The sequence below is a fragment of the Chiloscyllium plagiosum genome, chromosome 12 (assembly GCF_004010195.1).
Source record: "Chiloscyllium plagiosum isolate BGI_BamShark_2017 chromosome 12, ASM401019v2, whole genome shotgun sequence".
NCBI classification, from domain to species: Eukaryota; Metazoa; Chordata; class Chondrichthyes; order Orectolobiformes; family Hemiscylliidae; genus Chiloscyllium; species Chiloscyllium plagiosum.
Genome location: NC_057721.1, coordinates 10,583,012 through 10,606,440, shown reverse-complemented (window position 1 = coordinate 10,606,440; position 23,429 = coordinate 10,583,012). Strand labels below are relative to the sequence as shown.

General features: G+C 45.8%; 1 protein-coding gene across 7 annotated transcripts in view; it reads left to right on the top strand.

Annotated features, from left to right (window-relative positions):
• Positions 1 to 23,429, top strand: part of mid1 (midline 1) — a 361,542-nt gene that overhangs the window by 205,317 nt on the left and 132,796 nt on the right. For 5 of the 7 annotated variants that reach the window (XM_043700454.1, XM_043700457.1, XM_043700455.1 and 2 more), the window contains one exon: positions 20,477 to 21,195. In XM_043700454.1, the coding sequence (XP_043556389.1) occupies positions 20,533 to 21,195 (663 nt within the window). In that variant the 5' untranslated portion in view covers positions 20,477 to 20,532. Of the gene's footprint in view, positions 1 to 9,409; positions 9,514 to 20,194; positions 20,354 to 20,476; positions 21,196 to 23,429 lie in introns of those variants that run through there. The other 2 variants (XM_043700456.1, XM_043700458.1) reach the window with 2 other exon arrangements.

Genomic DNA, 23,429 nt, shown 5'->3' with positions numbered 1-23,429 from the left:
ACCCTCTTATTTATCTCTCAGCCCCATTTCCCTCTCACATTCTTGATGAAGAGCTGATGCCCAAAACGTCAAATCTCCTCCTCGGATGCTGCCTGACCGGCTGTGCTTTTCCAACGCCACACTTTTCTACTCTGACTCCCCAGCATCTGAAGTCCCCACTTTCTCTCCTTGTGGAATAGTGTCAAGGAAACTTTTCTCTGTACACTGGATAAAGCCTTGTTTTCATGTCTAGGACTGGCGGGTTGTACATCAGAGTGCTGCACACCATTGGCCTGGAGATGAATGCACTGTTTTTAGAGTGGGATTTGAACCCACAAATCTCTGGACTCAAATGAGATTGGTACATGGGCTTCACTTGAGTAACTGCTAATGGCCTGTCCCACCTCCACAGGCAGGTGGATAATGTATCAGTCAGAGGTAGAGGGTTGACTAGTCACTGTCATGAAGAGCTAAGAGGAGCACTCCAGTTCTATCTCTGTGGAGCTTATGCTGTTCCAGCAATAAAGTTTCAACTTTGATCTCCAGCATCTGCAGACCTCACTTTCTCCTCGGATAATGTATCAGTCAGAGGTAGGGGGTTGACTAGTCACTGTCATGAAGAGCTAAGAGGAGCACTCCAGTTCTATCTCTGTGGAGCTTATGAACTGGTTGTCCAGTTATAATTTTACATTTTGTTCAGTGTTACTAGGCCTAAACTAGGCTTCAAAAGCTGCTCACCCAAACAGGGTTTGAATGATCTGTTTCTGTTCTTCCCGATGACTATCGGGATGCTGAACTGGGGCTGCATATCTGTATAAGGGATGGTGATCTTTGCCCTTTCTTGTTTGCAATCACTGAGGCAGAAGGGGAGGCTCCTGTTGGCAGTGGTTCACGTTCTTGTTCCCTGCCAATAGAGGATTAAAACAGTCGATCGTACGCAGTTGAATTGCAGGAACTCGCTCTCTTGCTTTCACATCTTTTTTTTGTTTATTAGTTATCTGGTTATATTTTTTAAAAATCCAAGATGTGGAGTGCCCCTGTGTTCGGCAGGAAGGTTTGAAGACAGGAGGTCATGTGATAGAACCTCCAGAGATGTACCCAACCTGAATTGGCAGCACCCTTGCCCCTCCTACATTCACCGATGTACAAATGGCACAGCTTTCAGTCCAGCCTAACGACTTTACTCTGACCAATGGACTGAAGGGCTGTGAAAGTTTGATGGGGATGAAATTCCTGTCTTTAATTTAACACAGATCTAAAGCCACGGAAACACTTCTCTGCTCTGCTATTTTTTTTCTCTCTCGGCTAAAATGTGGAAAGAATTTTAGCCGCAGGCTCTTTTGAGAGCTGAATGCCAGAGTTTAGCCACGAGTGTGCCTTTCACCTCTAGGACACACGAAAGGAGAAATATAGAGGCCTGTACTGTCTCCTACTTTGTTCCACCATTTCCCATCTGTTGCTTATTTATTGAAAAATTGCTGCAATTGCCATCCATGTAAGTGGTAAGGACCTAATTATTCTGATTGTAAGCGATGCGCTAGTTGATGGAGTTGGGAAAACAAGGCGTGGATTGTTGATTGATGGAATTTGACTTCATGTCATCACCTACAGGACTGCCTGATTTTGGTCAATTTAAACAAGTTAGGGGATGGTGTGTGGAATGAGCTGCCAGAGGAAGTGGAGGCTGGTACAATTACAACATTTATAGAGTCATAGAGGCATAGAGATGTACAGCATGGAAACAGACCCTTCGGTCCAACCCATCCATGCCGACCAGATATCCCAACCCAATCTAGTCCTACCTGCCAGCACCCGGCCCATATCCCCCCAAACCCTTCCTATTCATATACCCATCCAAATGCCTTTTAAATGTTGCAATTATACCAGCCTCCACCACTTCCTCTGGCAGCTCATTACACACCCCAGGGAAAAGACTTTGCCTATTTACCCTATCCATGCCCCTCATGATTTTGTAAACCTCTATAAGGTGACCCCTCAGCCTCCGATGCTCCAGGAAAAACAGTCCCAGCCTGTTCAGCCTCTCCCTATAGCTCAAATCCTCCAACTCTAGTAACATCTTTGTAAATCTTTTCTGAACCCTTTCAAGTTTCACAACATCTTTCCAATAGGAAGGAGACCAGAATTGCATGCAATATTCCAACAGTGGCCTAACCAATGTCCTGTACAGCCACGACGTGACCTCCCAACCCCTGTACTCAGTACTTTGATCAATAAAGGAAAGCATATCAAATGTCTCCGTCACTATCCTATCTACCTGCGACTCCACTTTCAAGGAGCTATGAACCTGCACTCCAAGGTCTCTTTGTTCAGCAACACTCCCTAGGATCTTACCATTAAGTATATAAGTCCTGCTAAGATTTGCTTTCCCAAAATGCAGCACCTCGCATTTATCTGAATTAAACTCCATCTGCCACCTCTCGGCCCAATGGCCCATCTGATCAAAATCCTGTTGTAATCTGAGGTAACCTTTGCTGTCCACTACACCTTCAATTTTGGTGTCATCTGCAAATTCATTAACTGTACCTCCTTATGCTTACATCCCACCCTCATAAATGTTCCAATTATGGAGAAACAAACAAGAGTTTGGCTTTTTTTTTAATTCCTCATTTCTCAAGATTCAACAGTAAGTGGTATATGAGTAGGAAGGGTTTAGAGGGATATGGGCCAAGTGCTGGCAAATGGGACTAGATTAGGTTAGGATATCTGGTTGGCATGGAAAAGTTGGACTGACGAGTCTGTTTCCGTGCTGTACACCTCTATTATTCTATGACTACATTCCAGCCTGTTTTGTAGATTGTAATCCAGGGAGATGCATCTGACCCAAGAAGAGAGAAGGATAGTTTAATGGAATCAGATTGCGAGAAGTCATGAGATTCCCAACAGTTCAGGAAGACTGCCTCATTGAATCTTAATTTGGAATATTCTACTTTAAATGGAAATTCAATAGGCATTTAAACTGGCATTCTACCTTCTGTGACTTGGGGGACTCAGCCAATAGGGACAGATATTCTGTTGCAGAAAAGCTGGATTGAGATGATGTCATGATCCCAAAGGGGTATCTAGACAAGGTTCCTGCGGAATGTGGTGTAGGCTTGTAGTGCCTTTTATGTTAGTTGGGACCTAATGCAGTGATTCCACTTCATCAACAGGATGGTTTATTCAGTTACATGGCCTGTGTCAGTAGGAGCACTGTGGCACTGGGGTATGTTTGAGAGAGTGCCTGAGCTAGTATGAGTTTACCCAATTCATTTTACCATTTGGTAGTCCAGGGGAAATCTGCTCACTGCTGTTGGAAATGTTTTTCCTTTGGCCAGCTTTGCATGTAATCCATTCAGTTAATGCTTAATTTATGCAGCGTTCAAGGCCAGAATCTTGCACTGCTACCAACAGTGGGAGGCAAGGTAGTGTGCACAAATAAATATGCAGGAGGTGGAATGTCAGCTTTCCGATGAAAAGTAGGAAATTACTCGTGGCAGTTTGAAGGTGAATCCAGATTCCTGATTGTCAGCAGTGAGAATGTCGGAGTAATACAGCAGGATATCATGCATACCCATTAAATACACCTTTTTTGCCAGATCTGATTGTGACATTTTTCACAAATAACTTCCCAATGAATGAGAAGCCATGCCTACAGATTTGTGACTGGTTGGTTGTTTAAAGAAGGCTTGCAGCAGACTTGGCACTCCTCAGAGAGTCAGAGAGATGGACAGCACAGAAACAGACCCTTTGGTCCAACTTGCCCATGCCGACCAGATATAGTCCCTCCAAACCCTTCCTATTCATATACCCATGCAGATGCCTTTTAAATGTTGTAATTGTACCAGCCTCCACCATGTCCTCTGGCAGCTCATTCCATACATGCACCACCCTTTGCATGAAAACGTTGTCCCTTAGGTCCGTTTTATATCTTTCCCCTCTCGCCCTAAACCTACGCCCTCTCATAGTCATTCAGCACAGAAACTGACTCCTCGGTCCAACCAGTCCATGCCGACCATAATCCCAAACTAAATTGGTCCCACTTGCCTGCATTTGGCCCGTGTCCCTCTATAAACCTTTCCTATTCATGTACTACTCCAGGTATCTCAAACATTGTAACTGTAGCTGCAGCCACTACTTCCTTTGGAAGCTCATTCCATACACAAATCATGCTCTGTAAAAATAAAATTGCCCCTAATGTGTTTTTTAAACCATTTTCCTCACTTTAAAGGTATGTCCACTAGTCTTGAAGTTTCCCACTCGAGGGAAAAGACACCTGCAGTGGAGATCTTTGAGTGACCTATGTGACTTTTAACTGTCAACCAGCATTGCTACTTGTTGCGGACATGAATGCTCTCAACATGAGATGTAGGAGTTATGATCAATAACGTTGAAGATGACATGAACACTGGTGGTAAACCATGAGCGGGAAATCCTTAGACTACAGGAGATGGGCTGAGCAGTGGATGGTGGAGCTTAATCCTTATAAGCATCTTTTTTGGAGAACTAACAAGGCAAGGGAAGACACCATGGATGGTGTGGTCTTACAAAGTACAGAGAATCAGGGACCTTCGTGTGCATGGCCGTAGATCCTTGGAAGCAGCAGGACAGGTGGTTCATAGGACCTTGGTGTGCATGTTCACAGATCTTTGAAGGCAAGAGGACAGGCAGAGGCAGTTCAGAAGGAAAGTGGGGCACTTGCCTTTATTGGTGAAGGCATTGAATACAAGAGCAAGGAGATTATGATGGAGTTGAATGAGACGCTAGTTGGGAGTACTGTATGCAGTTCTAGTCACCGCACTGTAGGAAGAGTGTGATTGCACTAGAGGGTGCAGAGGAAATTCTCCAAAATGTTGCCTCGGCTGGAACGATTCAGCTATAAAGTGAGACTAAGTAGGCAGGGGTTGTTTTCCTTAGCTGAGAGATATAAAAAATGATGAGGGGTGCTGATAGGATAGAGGAAGAGAGCTTGCCCTTTAATAGAGAAGTCAATAACTAAAGGCCATAGATTTAAGGCACGGTGAAGAGGTTTAGATAAGATTTGAGGAAGAATGTTTTCCACTTTTGGATGGTGGGTTTCTGGAACTCACCACCCAAAAGGGTGGTAAAGACCGGAACTGTCAAGATACTTATACAGTATTTAAGTAGTCACTTGAAACACATCGCGTGCAAGGCCATGAGCTACAAAGTGGGATTACAATAGATTGATGGTTTGATGACTAGAACAGATACAATGGGCCAAAGGGCCACTTTCTCTAACTGAAACCAATGTGGTCATTTGCTAACTGTGGGATCTTGCTGAGCACAAGTGAGTGCTGCATTTGCGCCACACTTCAATACTACTTAGGATTTTGCTTAACATTTCAACCAGAGGTAAGGAGCTCTGGTGCATTTCTTGGTGCAGACACACCTCCAGAAAATACTTAATTTCCACTAAGTAAGGCTCATTACCCCTTTAATGTATAGTTTTCCATGAGTAAACACTGTGGGAATTTCCCCTGAGTGTGGAAAGTTCCAGAAGATTAATTCTGTTGCCGCAGGGATGGGAATGAATCGGATTGATGAATTTGAGGCGGTTTGTCAGACAGATAAACAGTTTACAGCTCCAGGAAGGAACTGCTCCACCTTCAAGATAAGCAAATGTGAAATGAAGAGTCTTTGCATCACATTGTGGGTGAATCATCCCTTTTAACTCACTGCATATATAATTGTACCAAGCAGCTTGGCCCCCACTAGCCCCGCTCCTCATACACAGTTTGGCATGTCGAAATGTTGAGAAAACAGCAATGTGCCAACCATTCACCTTTATAACCCTGAAGAACTTTGGTCAAAGGAACAAAAGGCAAGAGGGAAATTCATACTCACCCAAGGTACTCAAAGGCTGTCAAGCTGAGCAGAACTGGGAGCAGATGGTTTTTCTAAGAGATTCCCCAGGCTAAAGGCTGCCACTGATTAAGGAGGCGCTGAGGTGCAATTATAGCTCCCTAGATTCACCTTGCCTTGGCAGAGCGTTCAAAACATTTGCTTCGATTTTGGCAAGGAAACGCAGCTCTTTGCTAACTGTGATCTGAGTTACTCCAGGGGGTTTGTGTTGGAGGTAACTGAGGGCAATGAGAACAGTTGCTTCTCCCTATATCCCTTGCATAATGACTGTAATTCTAAAATTCCAAGCTGTGGGTTCAAATCCTCCCGCAGCCTTGCCCTTCCCAATCTCTCTCATCTGCTCCAGCCCTAAAACCCTCCGGTATCTGCAACCCCCCCACTTCTGCTCATCTGCAAGACTGTACCTCCAACTCACTGGGCCCAAATCTCTGCTGCTCCCAGCCCAAACCTCATCACTTCTCTTCTATTATGTGAGACTTCTTAAAACCCATTTCTTTGACCATGGCTTTTTGGCTGTAGAGTGGGTTTGCTGTCAAGAACCTCTTTGAAGCACCTTGGAGGGTTTGGTTACATTAGAAGTGCTATTGAAGAGTAGGTTGCTGTTGGTTTTAAAAGCAAGTGTTCCTGTCTTGGAAGCTGGGTTGTACCTGCATAGTGCCTTTGAAGTTACTGTCGGGGAATCACATTTGAGTTACCGTGGTTATTGAATGGTGTATGGCAGAAAGTGAGGATCTTTTACAAGAATGTGCCCCTGGTAATTGCTCACATTTAGTAAACTGCTAAGCCACTGTATTCAGCTCTATGATGTTCTGAGAACCGTGTGTGATTACAGCACAGAAAAATATGATCACATCTGTGCTGCTCAAGCGAGTCCAACCATGCCACTGCCTTCCTGTAGCCCTGTGTCAATCCAAAACTACTCCCACTGCTAGCCTGGTAGCCACCACCCTCTGCTAATCCTAAAGCAATTCAATTTTCCCACTCTTTCCTCAAAGTTGTATGTTGGCTTCAAATACTGATGTAATTTTCCCTGTAAAAGGGAATGGTATCATACCAATTCTCCCCCACCCCAACCCATGATAAAGCATTTCATGCACTAGCAATTCTCTGAATAACAACATTTTACTGAGACTATTTAATTTGAGGGTCATTAAGCTTTTGAATGCCCAACCTTGGGAAATGATCATCTTTCCTTACTCAGACTATTGGCATCCTTCAAACATACATTGATATCCTGCCAATCTTCTTGACTCCAGCTGATAATATCTCTCGATCTCTCAATCTGTGGTTCATCTCATAGCAATGTCATTTGCAAAGCAATTACACATGTGCTTACTTATTTATTTTCACATTGGCTCTATTCGATCCCTTATATCCACCAGTTTAACATCTCATCTGAAAGATAGTATCTCTGTCTGTGCTGCACTCCTTCAGTACTGCACTAACAGTCAGTGTCAGCCTAGACTATGTGCTGATGTCAACAGACAAAGTTAAAAATCACACAACACCAGGTTATAGTCCAACAGGTTTATTTGGAAGCACTAGCTTTCGGAGTGCTGCTCCTTCATCCACAACCACCTGATGAAGGAGCAGCGCTCCGAAAGCCAGTGCTTCCAAATAAACCTGTTGGACTATAACCTGGTGGTGTGATTTTTAACTTTGTCCACCCCAGTCCAATATCAGCTACTCCAAGTCATGATGTCAATGGAGTAGAACATAATCCCAACACCTTCTGACCAATTGGTGAGAGCTGTAGCTGACTTTGATCAAATTTGAGCTGCTGGTTACAGTACTCTGGAGTAAATGGATGCGAAAGCTCCCTGTGCCGGGTTAGATCCCACCAACGGTCAGTTCTGGCTCTCTGGATTTTGGGAAGATGGCTGTGACAGTTTAGGAGCTTCTAAGAGTGGCGGCTGTAGCGAATGGATATGTCACCATTTACAAAAATGAATTGCTCATCCAATATTGGGCTTATGTTTGCGAATGAACTGCAAAGCCAGCGTTAATTTGCATCCAGCTTACTTTGTGCATGATCTTGGGTAGTACACTAGTGCCACTGGATATGAACATTGGGAAAGCTGTCCATCTCCTGCACTGGCATCTTGTGTCCCAATAAATTTGTATTCACGTGGGCAGGACATGGTGACCCAGTGGTTAGCACTGCCCTCACAGCGCCAGGGTCCCAGGTTCGATTCCAGCCTTGGGCGACTGTTTGTGGGGAGCTTGCACATTCTCCCTGTGTCTGCGTGGATTTCCTCCCACATTCCAAAGATGTTCAGGTTAGGTGAATTGACCATGCTAAATTGTCCATAGTTATTCAGTGCATTAGTCAGAGGAGGGTGGGTTACTCTTTTGGAGGGTCAGTGTGGACGTGTTGGTCTGTTTCCACACTTAAGGAGAAAGTGAGGACTGCAGATGCTGGAGATCAGAGCTTAAAAATGTGTTGCTGGAAAAGCGCAGCAGGTCAGGCAGCATCCAAGGAGAAGGAGAATCGACGTTTCGGGCATAAGCCCTTCTTCAGGAATGAGGAGGGTGTGCCAAGCAGGCTAAGATAAAAGGTGAGGGGAATTGAGGAAACTGGAGAAATCTGCATTCATCCCTTGTGGCTGGAGGGTTCCTAGGCAGAAGATGAGTCGCTCTTCCTCCAGGTGTTGTGTTGCCATGGTCTGGCGATGGAGGAGGCCAAGGACCTGCATGTCCTTGGTGGAGTGGGAGGGGGAGTTAAAGTGTTCAGCCACGGGGCGGATGGGTTGGATGGTGCGGGTGTCCCAGAGGTGTTCTCTGAAACGTTCCGCAAGAATGCCCCGTCGTATCTGCCTTTATTATATCCACACTGTGGGGAACCTAAGCTAATATTCACTTTTTTTTCTCCATATTGACTCACCAATACCCCTCCTAGATCTGTGCTGTAGCGTGTTCTAGGTATTTGTATGGACCGTGGCACACCCAAGAGTTTTCCTGTGGTCCGCTCCATTATACGGTGTATAATTATGGGCTATAATACACTTAACTGAGTTTCATTATTGGCTGAGCAACCACATTATGGTTTCATTTGGACCACTCCACGTTAAGAGCTTTGCGTGATATCACAGTTGTGCTCAGTAAATTGATGTTTGTTCTTGAAGAAACAAGCTCTCTCCAGTTTGGAGCTTGGGAATCATAGGTCCTGTTTTTCTAGCGAGGATATAATTACTTTATAGGTGGCTCCATTTCTCCCTGTCGTGTCTGAAAATGAAAGCTCCAAAAGTCCTGGCGACAAGAGGTTATTGTTAAGCTGCTGTTCTTGAGCAGAATTTGATCCTCCTTGTTTATTTAGTTGACTCCAGCTGAAACAAGGTACAGAAAGCAAAGAATGAGCTTGTGAGTGACTGGCAGACTGACTGGCTAATGATTGGAGGCCCCAGCCAGCATCCACCCCCCTCCGTGCCACTCTTTGAGGGAGGTGGTTTTAGGTGGAGCTGGTTTTCCGGTTATTGTAGGCTGCAGTAAATTTGATTTATTTTTCCTGTTGCATTTCAGACGTGCCTGTTAGTTTAGTGGAGATTGGGTTCTGGATCACTCAGTCTTCTGAAACCTCCAGTTTGATAGTGTTGTGTGATGGTCACCTTAAAAGCAGCCATGTCCAGACAATCACAGCCGAGTTCCAATCCAATGGTGGGTATCTGACTAATTGTTGTTGCTGATAGTACTGGCCCACTGCTACTGGGAGAGTTTATCTTTCCCAGTCAGGCTCACTGCCAGATTTGTTTTGTTTTTAGTAAATTTCACTGTTGAATTTATTTATTTAGCAACATTAGTCCATGTGTGTGAAAGCAATTCATTTGTAGTTTAGACCAACAATGTCATATATTCATATCTGCTTTGCTCTGAGGGGCACAACGCGGTTAGTGTGTTTGCAACATTAACTTTCTCTCCCCTCCTACAGTGACAAGCCCCATTGGCAACCAACCAAACTGCAGGCTGTATTCCTTGGATGGGTATTGGCTTTTCTTTGGGAAACGTCCAGTGATCCATGGTTACTACGTTTGCTAATAAACACACCTCTCTGATTTATTTGTGAAGCCCCAGATTTTTGGATCAAGGGAGTTGATGGTGATCAGCACAAAGCGGTTGCTGATTTGTTTTTAAAAGCAGAGACTTTGCGCTTCAGTTAGTATTTTGGTTTGTTTATGGTTGGGTGCAGAGAGGAGGATTTTGTGTTCAGAATGAATTGAGGAATTCCACTTGCTCCTCAGTGACTGTGGGACCAGAGTCTTGCTGCAACTTCAGAGTGATTGTGTTTTAGCCAGACAGGGGTGTGCTGTTGGCTGGCAGTGACTTTGCTAAAGAAGGAGTGATTGCACGAGAAGGGTGAATTTCCATTGCCTCGCTGACTAACATCCAGTTGTCTCCATAGATACTGTGTCAGAGGTAGTCGCACAAATTGATACTCCGACAATGCGAATACCTGATTTGCCTACATAAATTCCAGCTACAGATCCATTCTCAGGGATTCATTGTGCTCCATATAATCTCAATTGATGTCCATAGTTTAGAGTAATGCAGCACCATTCCCATCCTCAAGACATTCCAGTGTTGTCAGTGAAGTATAGTTTTGAAGTGTCATCATAGTTTTAATGGAGGAAACATGGCAGCCAATTTACACACAGTAAGGCACTTCAAACAACCGTGACCACTTCCTAGAACATAGAACAGCACAGCCAAGGAAGAGGTCATTCGGCCCATCATGATGCCAAATTAAACTAATCCCTTCTGCCTGCCCTTGCGTCATACCCCTCCACTTCCTGCATAATCATGTGCTTATCTAAAATCCTTTAAATGCCCCATTGTATCTGCCTTGATTATATCCAGACTCCTACCACTCTGTTTAAAAAAAAACATGCCCCTCACATTTCCTTTGAACTTTCCCCCTCTCACCTTAAATGCATGTCCCCTAGTTTGAGACATTTCAAATCTTGGAGGGGAGTGGGGGGAGTGGAGATTTTGACTGCCAACCCTATCTATGCATCTCACAATTTTATAGACTTCAAGCAAGTCTCCCCTCAGCCTCCACCCTCCAGAGAAAACAAATTTAGCTCATACCCTCGAATTCAGGCAGTATCCTGGTAAACCTTTTCTACCCCCTCTCCAAAGCTTCTACATCCTTCCTGTAATGTTGGAGGCTTTACCCATCTGTTTTGATGATGTCGGTTAGACGGTGTGATGTTGACCACGGGATTGTGCTTCTCTTTAAAAAGAGATGGTGTCATGTGATCTATTATACTCACTTGAGAGGTCAGGTGGGGCATTTATTTAATGTCACATCCTAAAAATGGCACCTATGATAGCGCAATCTTTCTCAGCACTGATGTTACAGCCTGCATAGTGTTCATGTCTCTGCAGTGGGGCTTGAACCCACAATGAATGGACTCCCAGATGACACTGCTGCCTCTGAGTCAAAACAATAATTTTAAGAAGTATTTGCCTGCCCATCTGTCAGCTTTTTTAGACCATCTGATTGGCCCCTTGCCAGAACCAATATCCCAGTGGCTTTAGAGTTTGTATTGTCACTACGTTGCTGCATATCCCCCCTGAAGGCTGCAGATCCTGGGGGACAGCTACAGCTTGTAAACAAAGTGTCCTGTTGGAAAGCGCTATTAACAGATATGGTGCAAAAGCGGAGAATTGAACTTGAATGAGAGATCAGCCATAATCACCGTGTGGGCGGCACGGTGGCACAGCGGTTAGCACTGCTGCCTCACAGCGCCAGAGACCCGGGTTCAATTCCCGCCTCAGGCGACTGACTGTGTGGAGTTTGCACGTTCTCCCCGTGTCTGCTTGGGTTTCCTCCGGGTGCTCCAGTTTCCTCCCACAGTCCAAAGATGTGCAGGTCAGTTGAATTGGCCATGCTAAATTGCCCGTAGTGTTAGGTAAGGGGTAGATGTAGGGGTATGGGTGGGTTGCGCTTCGGCGGGTCGGTGTGGACTTGTTGGGCCGAAGGGCCTGTTTCCACACTATAAGTAATCTAATAATCAAAAAGCCTTCAAGAGTGTTACAGAGCTGGGAAGAGAATTCCTGCTGCCTCCTGGCTTCATGTAAAGATAGGTTTAAAAAAAATGAATTTACCTTGAGGTAGTGTTGAGTCATGCAATTCAAGTGGCTCACTGTCTGTTCAAGGTGGAGGGATGAGATGCTGGTGTGTGTGTGTGTGTAATGTAGCTCTCCATGACATTGGTCCTGTACACTCCTGCCCTCCACCTTGAAGCAGAGAGCGATAATCTACTCCACGGTGTTACTGCGCCGTTTTTGATTCCGAATTTGTCGATTTTTACGCTCGAGTTGTAAGAGGGGATTGAGTTGAATGTTAGGAAGTGATTCCTTTCCCAGAGAATAGGGTTATCTCTGTTCCTTTTAGACAAGACCAGGACCTGGACAAAAGATTACCCAGTACAAGAAGTAGATAGTGTCTGAGATTAATCAGGGCAGGGCGAGTGATCCTGTGAATCCAGGTGTTTTAGGGAGGTGAGAGATTAAGTTTTCATTGAGTTGATTTTCTTTTACCTGGGAGACTCCAGGAATCTGGGTAGAATAGCGATTTATTTTGACTTGATACAGGACAGTCTAGTTGGACCAGCTAATAATAGTCTTCAATCTGATCATATCTCATGTTTGTTTATATATATTTTGGGTGAATTGGTTTAACTCCCATCAAGGTGAATGAGGCTTATGTTGGGGAATGAGAAATTGCTCAGCATCAGAATCCTGCCCTTGAGCTGCCTATAGGAATGGCATGGTGGCTCAGTGGTTAGCACTGCTATCTTACAGCACCAGCAACCTCGGTTCAATTCTAGCCCTGGGCAACTGTCTTTGTGGCGTTTGCACGTTCTTCCCGTGTCTGTGCAGGTTTCCTCCCAAAGTTCAAAGAGGTGTCGGTTAGATGGACTGGCCATGCTAAATTGTGCAGGTTAGGTAGGTTAGCTGTGGGAAATGCAGAGTTACAGGGACCAGGTGAGTCTGGGTGGGATCCCCTTCAGAAGGTTGGTGTGGACTCAATGGGCCAGATGGCCTGTTTCCACTTAGTAGGGATTCTATGTACAGCCAATTTTCCTGTTGCTATGGCCCAGTAACCTACCATGACTCTTGACCAGTAAATCCTCCATTCAGTCTGGATACCACCTTCACGTGATTGGGAGCACCAGTTAGCATGTTGGACTGTACGCACTCTTGGGTTATGAGTTAGTGCTCCATGGGAAGCAATCAGAAATGGCAGAAAACCCCTAGTATTTACAACTCTGGTTGCCAGGTGTATTCCGATGAATTGCTGGAGGTTCTTGCCTCACTGTGTTCCCACTGGCTCTTAATTAACACCATTCTCCTCCAGAGAATGAAAACAGTCAACAGTCCTGCTGTTGGATCGTTGCCATTCTGAAATACCAGTGAGTCTGTTTATTCCTGTCCGCCAGAATCTGATACCCGTTTCCCGGGCAATGCTTGGTGCAAAGACCAACAGTCCAGTGTGATCGGTGTGCAACTTCCCCTAAACTGGATGTGAGACTCAATTAAACAGGTCTAACCAGACACAGGCTGCACACGCATTGTAACAAAGCTAGTCATTGAGAATGAAAGCAATGAGAATGAATTAACATTGTTAATAATTAAACTATGAATGTTAGGTAATGTGCAGTAGGAAACTTGTGTGAAATCTATCCCATCCAATTACTGGATGGTCCATGGAAGATCAGTATCTGTGTGAGTGAAATGGAATCTACCTCTGTCCCTGTGGAGACAGGAAACCACTTGGATAAATCTGAGCGGACTAAGCCAACAGTGAAGCCGACAGAACTTTATACATTTTCAGGAGAGTACAGAAGGAATTTAAACACATTGTTCTGGTTACCATAGAGCACAGATATACAGTACTTCCTGCTGTTTTGCTAGGTCAGGGAAGTAAGGGTTACATTTATATAGCACCCTCTCACAACCTCAGGATATTCCAAAACTCTCTTACTGCCAATGAGATTGATTTGAAGCATTGTAATGCAAGAAATGCAGCAGGCAATCTGAGCACAAAGATCCCATATAGAACAATTACATTCTGAACATTAATTTTTGATGATTATGGAAAATGCATAGTTGGTTAGGTCATGTTTGGAAAGGGAGCATCAAGGGGAACTGATGGTCACCAACCAAAAACATTGGACGAGATGTTGCAATGGTAATGATGGTAAACCTGTTAGCCTTGCATGTCAATATTCCACTGAATCAGGCTGCAATGTTGGGAGACCATGCTTAGCACAATACAAAATCTCAAGAGTTGCCTTAACTTTTACACATCTCCCAGGGGGAGTCTTGGTAAGGTCCTGCTATCACAATCCATTGGAAACTGTTATGGACCAGACCACATCCCCTCAAAACATTGAGAAGACAGTCTAAACCCTAACATTTTCTTATTTTAAAGGTGTGTGTAAAGCATTGCATTCCAGATGCAATTCGACTGGTGAAACTACTCAACTTTAAACAAAAACACACTTAATGTTTGCATTATAGTTAAAATACAGACAAAATAAAAAGTAAAGAATTGGCTTAACTGTAACTCTATCAAAATGCTTAACAGAGCACTAGATATATTCGCTGTCACTAATTAGCTGTTCCAGTATAGTAACATCCCATAAACACACCCTTGGCAAAGGCAAATTCAGTAAAGTAGATTGTATCAAATGCAGTTCTAGCAGCAGGAAGAGAACCCCAGCCTTTAGCTGCAACAGAGAGGAATAAGAGGTTCCACATCTATCTTCAAGACCTCAGTAACTGCAGAAAGCGAAGACTAAAAATCCTCATTCTCTGGGAGCTTGACCCCACCCATTCAGGCTGCTTCTATTGTTCCAACTTTTAAAAAACCCAAGGTGTCACAAGTTATTTACTCCATGGTTTTGGAGCGGACTGCTTCACAAAACAAAAAATCAGGACAAAATACACCTCTTAAAGCCATGGTAACATCACAATAAAGAAGAATTTCTACTCCGCACTCTTGGCCTCACTGGACAAAGGCTATGTTTTTGGGTTTAATGAAATGTAACTGGGTTTTTAACAGCATACTAACTTCAGTATTACTGCCACTACTGATCCCAGAGAAATAAACTTTTATCTTTTGTGGAATGGCAAATTTCTCCAGAAATTCCACAGTCTGAATTTTTAAGCAGTGCTTTTTTTTCCTTTGTTATAGTAACTAAGAGAGTTGCAATTCATTTAAAGTTGCTGAAAAACCTGTATTAAGAAATGGAAACTCAATGCAGTTAACTTCCAGGGTGGCTGAGAGGATAGTTTAATGGGACTGGCTATTCACCAGGTTTCCTTTTCGCTGTTACTCCACTTCAAGACAGCCTGTTACCTTGGTGACAGATTCCCATCCTGGTCATCAACCCTCTTCCTCCCTCCACAGATGCTGCCTGCCTTGCTGAGCATTCCCAGCATTTTCCAAACTGAAAGGGCCGTGGATGCTGTAAATCAGAAACGAAGAGAAATCGCTGGAAAAGCTCAGCAGGACTGGCAGTGGCTGTGAAGAGAACTCCGAGTTAATGATTTGGGTCTGGTGACCCTTCCTCAGAACAGTGACCCTTCCACCAGACCCGAAATGTTAACTTTGATTTCTCTTCACAGATGCTGCAAGACCTGCTGAGCTTTTCCAGCAATTTCTGTGTTTGTCCCAGCATTTTCCATGTGTACTGGTTCACATTTCCCCCATGGACACCGGAAATAACTCCACTGTATAGCTTCAGTTGTGTTTTTGTTCTGGCAATGTATTGTTGCTGGCTAGGCTAGCGTTTGTTACCATCTCTAATTGCCTCTGAAGGTGGTGGTCAGTCACTACTTCCCACTTCTGCAGTGTGTCTCATCATTAACATTAAATCGAGAATGCCAGCTACACAAACTGGCACTGGTTCCTGTGACTGAACAAGCCAATTCTTGACCTGCAAATCTTTTGACACATGCAGCAGGTTGCCCTGTGAGTCAGTGGGAACGGCAATGCAAGCTTTGTCTCCTTTTGTAGATGAGACGTCTGACAATTGTGTAGACATGAACATTATCAGAAAGTTGAGTCCAGTCATGAGGGGTGTCTACACAGTACTGTTAAGAAGGACATTCCAGATTTTTCACCTGGTTCCATGTCAGGATGGTGATGCAAGTGGTGGTGTTCTTGTGTATCTGGTGCCCTTGTCTTACTAGATCGTAGAGAATGTGAATTTCAACAGTACTGTTCAAGGAGGTTTCTGTGATGCATCTTGTAGGTGGAATGCATCGCTGCCATTGTGCATCGGGGTGAAGAGTGTTCATGTTAAAGGTGAGCTGCTTTTCTTGGATGGTCATGAGCTTTCTGAGTGGTGTTGGAACTGCACTCATTCAGGCAGGAGAAAGTATGCCCTTCTATTCCTCACTTAGTGTCATGTGATCTTTTACATCCTTCTAAAAGAGCAGATGGATTGTCAAGTTAACATCCCATCCAAAAGATGGCATCAACAAAGTAATGAAAGAGATCATTGTGTGGAACTTACTCTGAGTTCCGCCAGGGCCACTCCGCTCCTGACCTCATTACAGCATTGGTTCAAACATTGGACAAAAGAAAGAACTGAATTCATAGTGACAGCCCTTGACTTCAAGGCTGCATTCGACAGTGTGTGTCAACAAGGAGCCCGAGCAAAACCAGAATCAATGGGTAACGGGGGGCAAACTCTTCATTGGTTGGAGTTATACCCGACAGATAGGAAGGTGGGCATGGTTGTTGGAGGTCTGTCATCTTAGCTCCAGAATATCTCTGCAGGAGTTCCTCAGGTTACATATTTACTGATCAACCTTTTCAGAGATGTTACCCCTCTGGCGTAGGTGGGACTTGAACCCTCTCTCAGAGGAAGGAACACTACCACTGTGTCTAAAAGTTCCTCAGGGTAGCTATTTTGGTTTAGTTTATGAATGTGTTTGGTATATGTAGATCAAGTACACAAGTCTCTAAAGTGGGGTATGAGGGCGCTTGAGGGTGGCACGGTGGCTCAGTGGTTAGCACTGGTGCCTCACAGCACCAGGGACCTGGGTTCATTTCCCGCCTCAGGCGACTGACTGTGTGGAGTTTGCACATTCTCCCCGTGTCTGCGTGGGTTTCCTCCGGGTGCTCCGGTTTTCTCCCACAGTCCAAAGATGTGCAGGTCAGGTGAATTGACCATGCTAAATTGTCTGTAGTGTTCGGTGGATTAGTCAGGGGTAAATATAGGGGGTGTGTGTTTCTCTTCGTAGGGTCGTGCGTGGACTTGTTGGGCCGAAGGGCCTGTTTCCACACTAGGTAATCTAATCTAAAGGTAATTTAAACCCACAACCTTCTGGTTCAGAGGTGACAATTCTATAACAAGGCCAAGACTGGCACATTTCCTCAGGGTAGTGTCCTAGGCCCAACCATCTGCAGCTGCTTCATCAATGACCTCCCCTCCATCATAAGGTCAGAAGTGAGGGTGTCCACTGATGATTGCACAATGTTCAGCACTATTCATGACTCCTCAGACACTGAAGCAGCCCGTGTTCAAATGCAACAAGATCTGGATAATATCCAGGCTTGGGCTAACAACAGAATGTAGAGTGGACATTGCACTGTCACAGAATGTGTAAATATGCTGCAGTACATCAGCCCAAACAAGGATCCAGCCAATGCCAGCAATGTTTAACCCAGTCAATCATTCATTTCAGGTTGTGAAAAGAGCCAGTTAATGGCTTGTGTCAGTTTTAATAAAGATCTACAGTGGCTAACTGCAAGATGGCAGACCACCATTGCGTGAAACATAATGGATCTGTGCAGGGGTAATTTGCTGTGTTGTTGTCCTTTATTTGAACCGATGTTATAAGTGCATGTGGTAGAATAACAAGAGGATGGGCCAGGAAACTCTCTCCCACAAGGGACCAAGTAGTGAGTCACTTTCACACAGCTCTCACAAGTGAGTTTATTCTGACGTCTCAAGACTTTGCTAAGAATTAAAACATATGAAGGAGATTTCTTTTTATTATGCTGTCACAACGATTTTCATTTGGGCAAAGGTCCCTTGTATCAATGTGCATTACTGTAGTTTGCCGTTTTTAGTGCAGTAAGTCGTCGTCTCATGCTTTACGGAGAGTGTAGTCAGAAAGAAAGCTGAAGCAGAGCATTATAAAACGACAGTGAGGCAGGTGACCAAAAGCTTGGTCCAAAAGGGGTGGGTTTTAAGAGGTGTCAAAAGGAACAGAGAGAGAGAGCGAGAGAGAGAGAGGGATTTAGGGATGGAATTCCAGTTCTTGAGGGGCCTAGCCAGCTAAAAGCAAGGCCACCAATGACAATACGGGCAGCACTGAAGTCAGAATGGGAAGAATACACTTATCTAAGAGTGGTGTAGGAGAAGATTCCAAACCTAAGAGGGTTGAGGCCAGGGGAGGGATTTGGAAATAAGGGTGAGCATTTTAAAATCGGAGTGATCGCTGGATTGGGTACCAGGGATATTGAGGTCTTTGTAGCACAGACAGATAAATGGAGGTGGGCTGAAGATCAGCCATTAACTAACTAACTGACTAGAGGAACAGGATTCAGGGCCTTTTCTAGTGGGAGGTAGGGGTTGATACGACTATGTTTGCTGATATGGTCGGTGAGTCATGTCCACAGCAAGAAATCATTTTAGAATCTGTGCAGCAAGATAGAGACACTTCCTTGTCAGCACTGGTAAATGTACAAAATGGTCCCCATTGTGTCTTTGTTTGAAAACGTTGGATTTTGGTTTACGAAAGGGAGAGGCATCAGGATAATGATTTGAGCTGATGGTTTCTCACTTACCTCCAGGTCAGCAGCTCATGGGTTCAAACCCCACTCCAAAATCTTGAAGACATAGTAAAGTCTAGCACACTGGTGCAGGAGTGAGGGAGTACTATACTGTCAGAGGTGCTGTTTTTCAAACTGTGGTGTTGAGTGTAAGGCCCTGATGGCACTCGGATGGCTGTGCTGACACACCATTCACAGAAGATTCATGCTCTGTGCCTCGGTCAATACTAACCTCTCGACTAACGTTGCAAACTAAAATTAGCTGGTCATTATCTTGTCTTCCATAGAAACTGGCTGTGCACAAGATGGCTTCCTACCTTAATAATGGGGCTACATTCCAAAAGTAGTTGTAAGGATGTCCCAGAGTCCTTTGCAGCCAGGAAGTTCAATTCACGACACTCCCTTCCTCCCCCCATCTATCCTTCCTTGTGCACCATCATTGAATAATAAACAAAAATATTCAATTATAATTCAGTGTTTATTTTCAGGTGTCTTTGTAACTTTTCTTGTATTGTTCACCATCATTGTCAATTTGTCAAATTTCACTCTGTATGGGAGATGCCTCATTCGAACCTCTGGGTTCCATCAGACCTTGGAACTCAATATTTGTGCGCTCAAAAAATAATTTTTATGAATCATGCCGCGCAGCCAGGGATTAGCGGCACCTCCCCATGTCTGATTTTTTTTTTCTGCTTGCTGCTCTAGTAAATTAGAGGGTTTTGGGAGAACTCAGAACAATCAAAGGTCGTGTTGGGAACATAAATTTAAGTTCGAGGAGAGGTGAGAATAATCCCAGCCCCAATCAGTTTTTACTTGGAACAGGGGTCGACCCTCCGAGGTCTGAAGTGAGAAATGTTGATTAGTGGGACCCCCCCCACCCCAGGCCCATATGAAGCCTGTTGCTCTGCTGCCAATGTCATGGTCACGTTGGCTGCTCTTGGAAGGTTGGAAACGTGGGTTCAAAGCCTTCATGCTGGGTTTCTGCTCCGTCCTGTCACACACCGCCTGCAGCGGCCAGGAGGTTGTTTCATAATGAGAGACCCTTTTTGAACTTCGAAGCTGCTGTCATAATTCTACACGATGCCTGCAGTGATCATTGTAATTGTTGATGGGAAGAAGAGCTTTTTTCACCAAAGTGATGCTTCTCTGAGCTGTTGCATTAGCCATCAATAAAGTCTTAATGATGTTGAACTGAGTTGTTTGTAATTAACGATGCCCAGAGGTACTTGGCTGTATGTAATCCCATTGATGTTTGTTTTCTCCTCCCCTCTGGCTCACTGTTTCCAGCTCGCTAATGAGAGCCTAAAGCCCCCGCTAATGAAGCGCTGTTTGTTTCAGGAAAGGTTAGAAGGTCCTGCAGCAGGACGGGGTCTCTGGGAGGAGAGCGCGTGCAGCTGCCCCCTCTCTGATGCACAGCTCGGAGGTACCAGAGCACGGAGATGGAGGGATTCTGCCTGACTGAGCTGTCTGCCCGCGGTAGGCAATGGCCGTCAAGCCGGGCACCAAGCAGCGGTCCCTACCTTCGATGTGGGGGAGGGGGGGGAGCCATTCTGATTGAGCGCAGCGATGGGCTGGGGACACCGGGATCGAAATGCTTTAATTGTCTGACGCTTTGGCCGTACGCCTCAGTGCAGCCGGCTTGCAGCCCCCGCCATGGATAGTGTCCGGGGCGATAGCCTGGCAGTGGGCTGCAGTGTAAGTCGGCAATCTCCCTAAGTTGAGCCCCGCATTTCTTTACCCGCCCCCTCCACCCAGCAGACACACACACACACACGCACGCACAATGTCGTCTAATCCAATCCTGTGTTGCCTTTCCAGATAGCTCGCCAGCTTCCCTGGATTTTGCTGACGACACAGGATTGCTTTGCCTGAAGATGGAAACACTGGAGTCGGAACTGACCTGCCCAATCTGTCTGGAGCTCTTCGAAGACCCGCTGCTTCTGCCGTGCGCCCACAGCCTGTGCTTCAGCTGCGCCCACCGCATCCTAGTCTCTCACTGCGCGTCGAACGAGAGCGTGGAATCAATCGCTGCCTTTCAGTGTCCGACCTGCCGCTATGTCATTGCCCTCAACCACCGCGGCTTAGAGGGTCTGAAACGCAACGTCACACTGCAGAACATCATCGACCGCTTCCAGAAGGCATCCTCAGTCAGTGGCCCCAATTCGCCGGGCGAGAGCCGGCGCGAGCGCCCCTTTGACGGCAACGCCATGACGACGGTGGAGCGGATCCCGTGCCAGTTCTGTGAGCAGGACCCCCCGCGGGCGGCTGTGAAAACCTGCGTGACCTGCGAGGTCTCCTACTGCGATGGGTGCCTGAAGGCCACTCACCCGAGCAAGAAGCCCTTCACTGGGCACCGGCTGATCGAGCCCGTGCCCGACTCGCACCTCCGCGGCCTCATGTGCCTGGAGCATGAGAGCGAGAAGGTGAACATGTACTGCGTGACTGACGAGCAGCTCATCTGTGCCCTCTGCAAGCTCGTGGGGCGGCACCGAGACCACCAGGTGGCAGCACTCGGGGACCGCTTCGAGAAAATAAAGGTACGTCTGCATGTGATCTTTCCCGCGGGGCGTTCTCTGAGAGGGCGGAGTGTCAATGTTGGGCTGCTTGTGCTCCTGTGAAGCGCCTCAGAGGTGCTACATAAATGCATGTGGATTTTGTTGCAGCACGGACCGGCTTGACCCAAGTCGACGTGCATTAAGAGGTTGCGACTGACGAACAGGCACATCCCTTTGTAACCCAGGAGGGGGTGGGAAAACCGAGAGGGAAACAGTTTGAGTGGTGCTGCAGTTGCAAAAAGGGATCCACTCAGTCAGAAAGACATTACAATTGGAATAGAGTCAAAAGCATTGATTGCATTTCACCCCAAAGAGATTTGTTCCTCTGTTTTTAATTAAAAACCAAGAGAATGACTCCGCAGTATCAGTGTTTGGAAATTCTGTTCGAAGGGGTGAAGATATCTTTATGTAGCTCAGAAAAAGGTTTATTTTTAATTGTACAGCGATTATTTGTGTAGACAATTCTATCGTTTTCAGGTGATTGGTCAAATCATTTGCAATGGATTAATTCCTGTCTTGTCCTCTGTTGCATCTCTCAAGACATCGGCATGGTGACTCAGTGGTTAGCACTGCCTCCTCACAGCACTTGGAACCCGGGTTCGATTCCAGCCTCGGGTGACTGTCTGTGTGGAGATTCCACATTCTCCCTGTGTCTGCGCTGGTTTCCTCCCACAGTCCAAAGATGTGTGGATTGGCTGTGCTAAGTTGCTCAGTGTCCAGGGATGTGTAGGCTGGGTGGGTAAGCCATGGGACATGTAGGGGAGAGGGATGCCCTTCAGAGGGTTGGCGTGGACTGATTTCACACTGTGGGGATTCTATGTTCAGCACTGACTCTGACTAATGGTGTTGTAATCTCCTCAGTCTCTGAGTGTAAAGGGAACCTGATGACGGATGACAGTTTGCACAGTGGTGGGTCTCTGGACTAGTTTAAGTCACAAATATATAGACTGCGCTCGAAATAACTTTAGAATGAAATCAGGCCCATGGCACAGAAACCGATTGTTCAGCTCTCCAGCAGCTTTCATGTATCTTGTTCGTGTTCAGTTCCTATCCATCCAGGCTTTTGTCCTGAACTCGGGCGATCGTTTTCAGCATGCTGGTGAAAACAGGGAAGAGTTTGTGCTCTCGGCAATATGCTGCAGGCTGCAACCTCTTCCTGTCAGTTGCAGGACGCGTTCAGATCCACGATGTGGTGTGATGTTTCGGCACCCAGACCAGTGATGTGCCCCCCTACCCCAATCCAATCCCGCAGGCGGTGACGGAACTCGGGAATCAGCCCCAGCGCAGCATCCGAAATTGGCCATTGCTGGGACTAAGATTTGGTGGGGAGGGGGACCCATCACTAATCGGCACATGTGGTGGGGGGAGCCATTGGGATTCAGTTATCGGAAGGACTCAAAAGTGGTGAAGGGTCATGGGTTAGGATTCAGGGAGCGCTGGATACTGGGGAATGGGGCTGTGAATTGGGCTCACTGCAAGGGATGAAATGGCTGTTCCTGCAGGAATACCTCACAAAACAAAAAAATCAGCAACTTCATCCAATCCAGTCAACATGCCTGCTATTCCCTCCTTCAGTCATATGCTTCTCTCCCATCCTCAAAACTATTTGTCTCAACTCCTCCTTGTGGTGGCGAGCTCCACATAGGTTAATAGAGTAGTACAGTTGGGGGGTGCTATTTGGCCTAGGCAGAAGTGGGTACTGCAGATGCTGGAGATCAGAGTCAAGATTAGAGTGGTGCTGGAAAAGCACAGCAGGTCGGGCAGCATCCGAGGAGCAGGAAAAATCGGTGTTTCGGGCAAAAGCCCTTCATCAGGCTATTTGGCCTGTCAAGTCTGTGCTAGCTCTCTGCAAGAGCAATTTAGCTCATTCCCATTTCCCACTCTTTTCCCAATGGCCCGACATCTATTTTTCTCCTTTTGGATGCTGTTTGGATTTGTCTTCGCTCACACTTCCCTGGGATAGGTTTCTCCTGAGCCCTCGAGAGGAGCTCTCAGTGAATATCGGTCACCCCTGTGTTTGCTGGTCATCAAGGACAACTATGTCTGAGGGTTTCCAAGTAGGTGAGGAGAAAAAAACCACATTAGCTAACAGAAGGCAGTGTGTGATGAGTGAGATGTGGTACAGAACCATTATGACTTCTGTCAGTTCCTCTGAGAAACTGCATTGGGAGCTCTTTGTTGAGGAATTGTTATTTTTCAATGTAATAGTCCAGGAT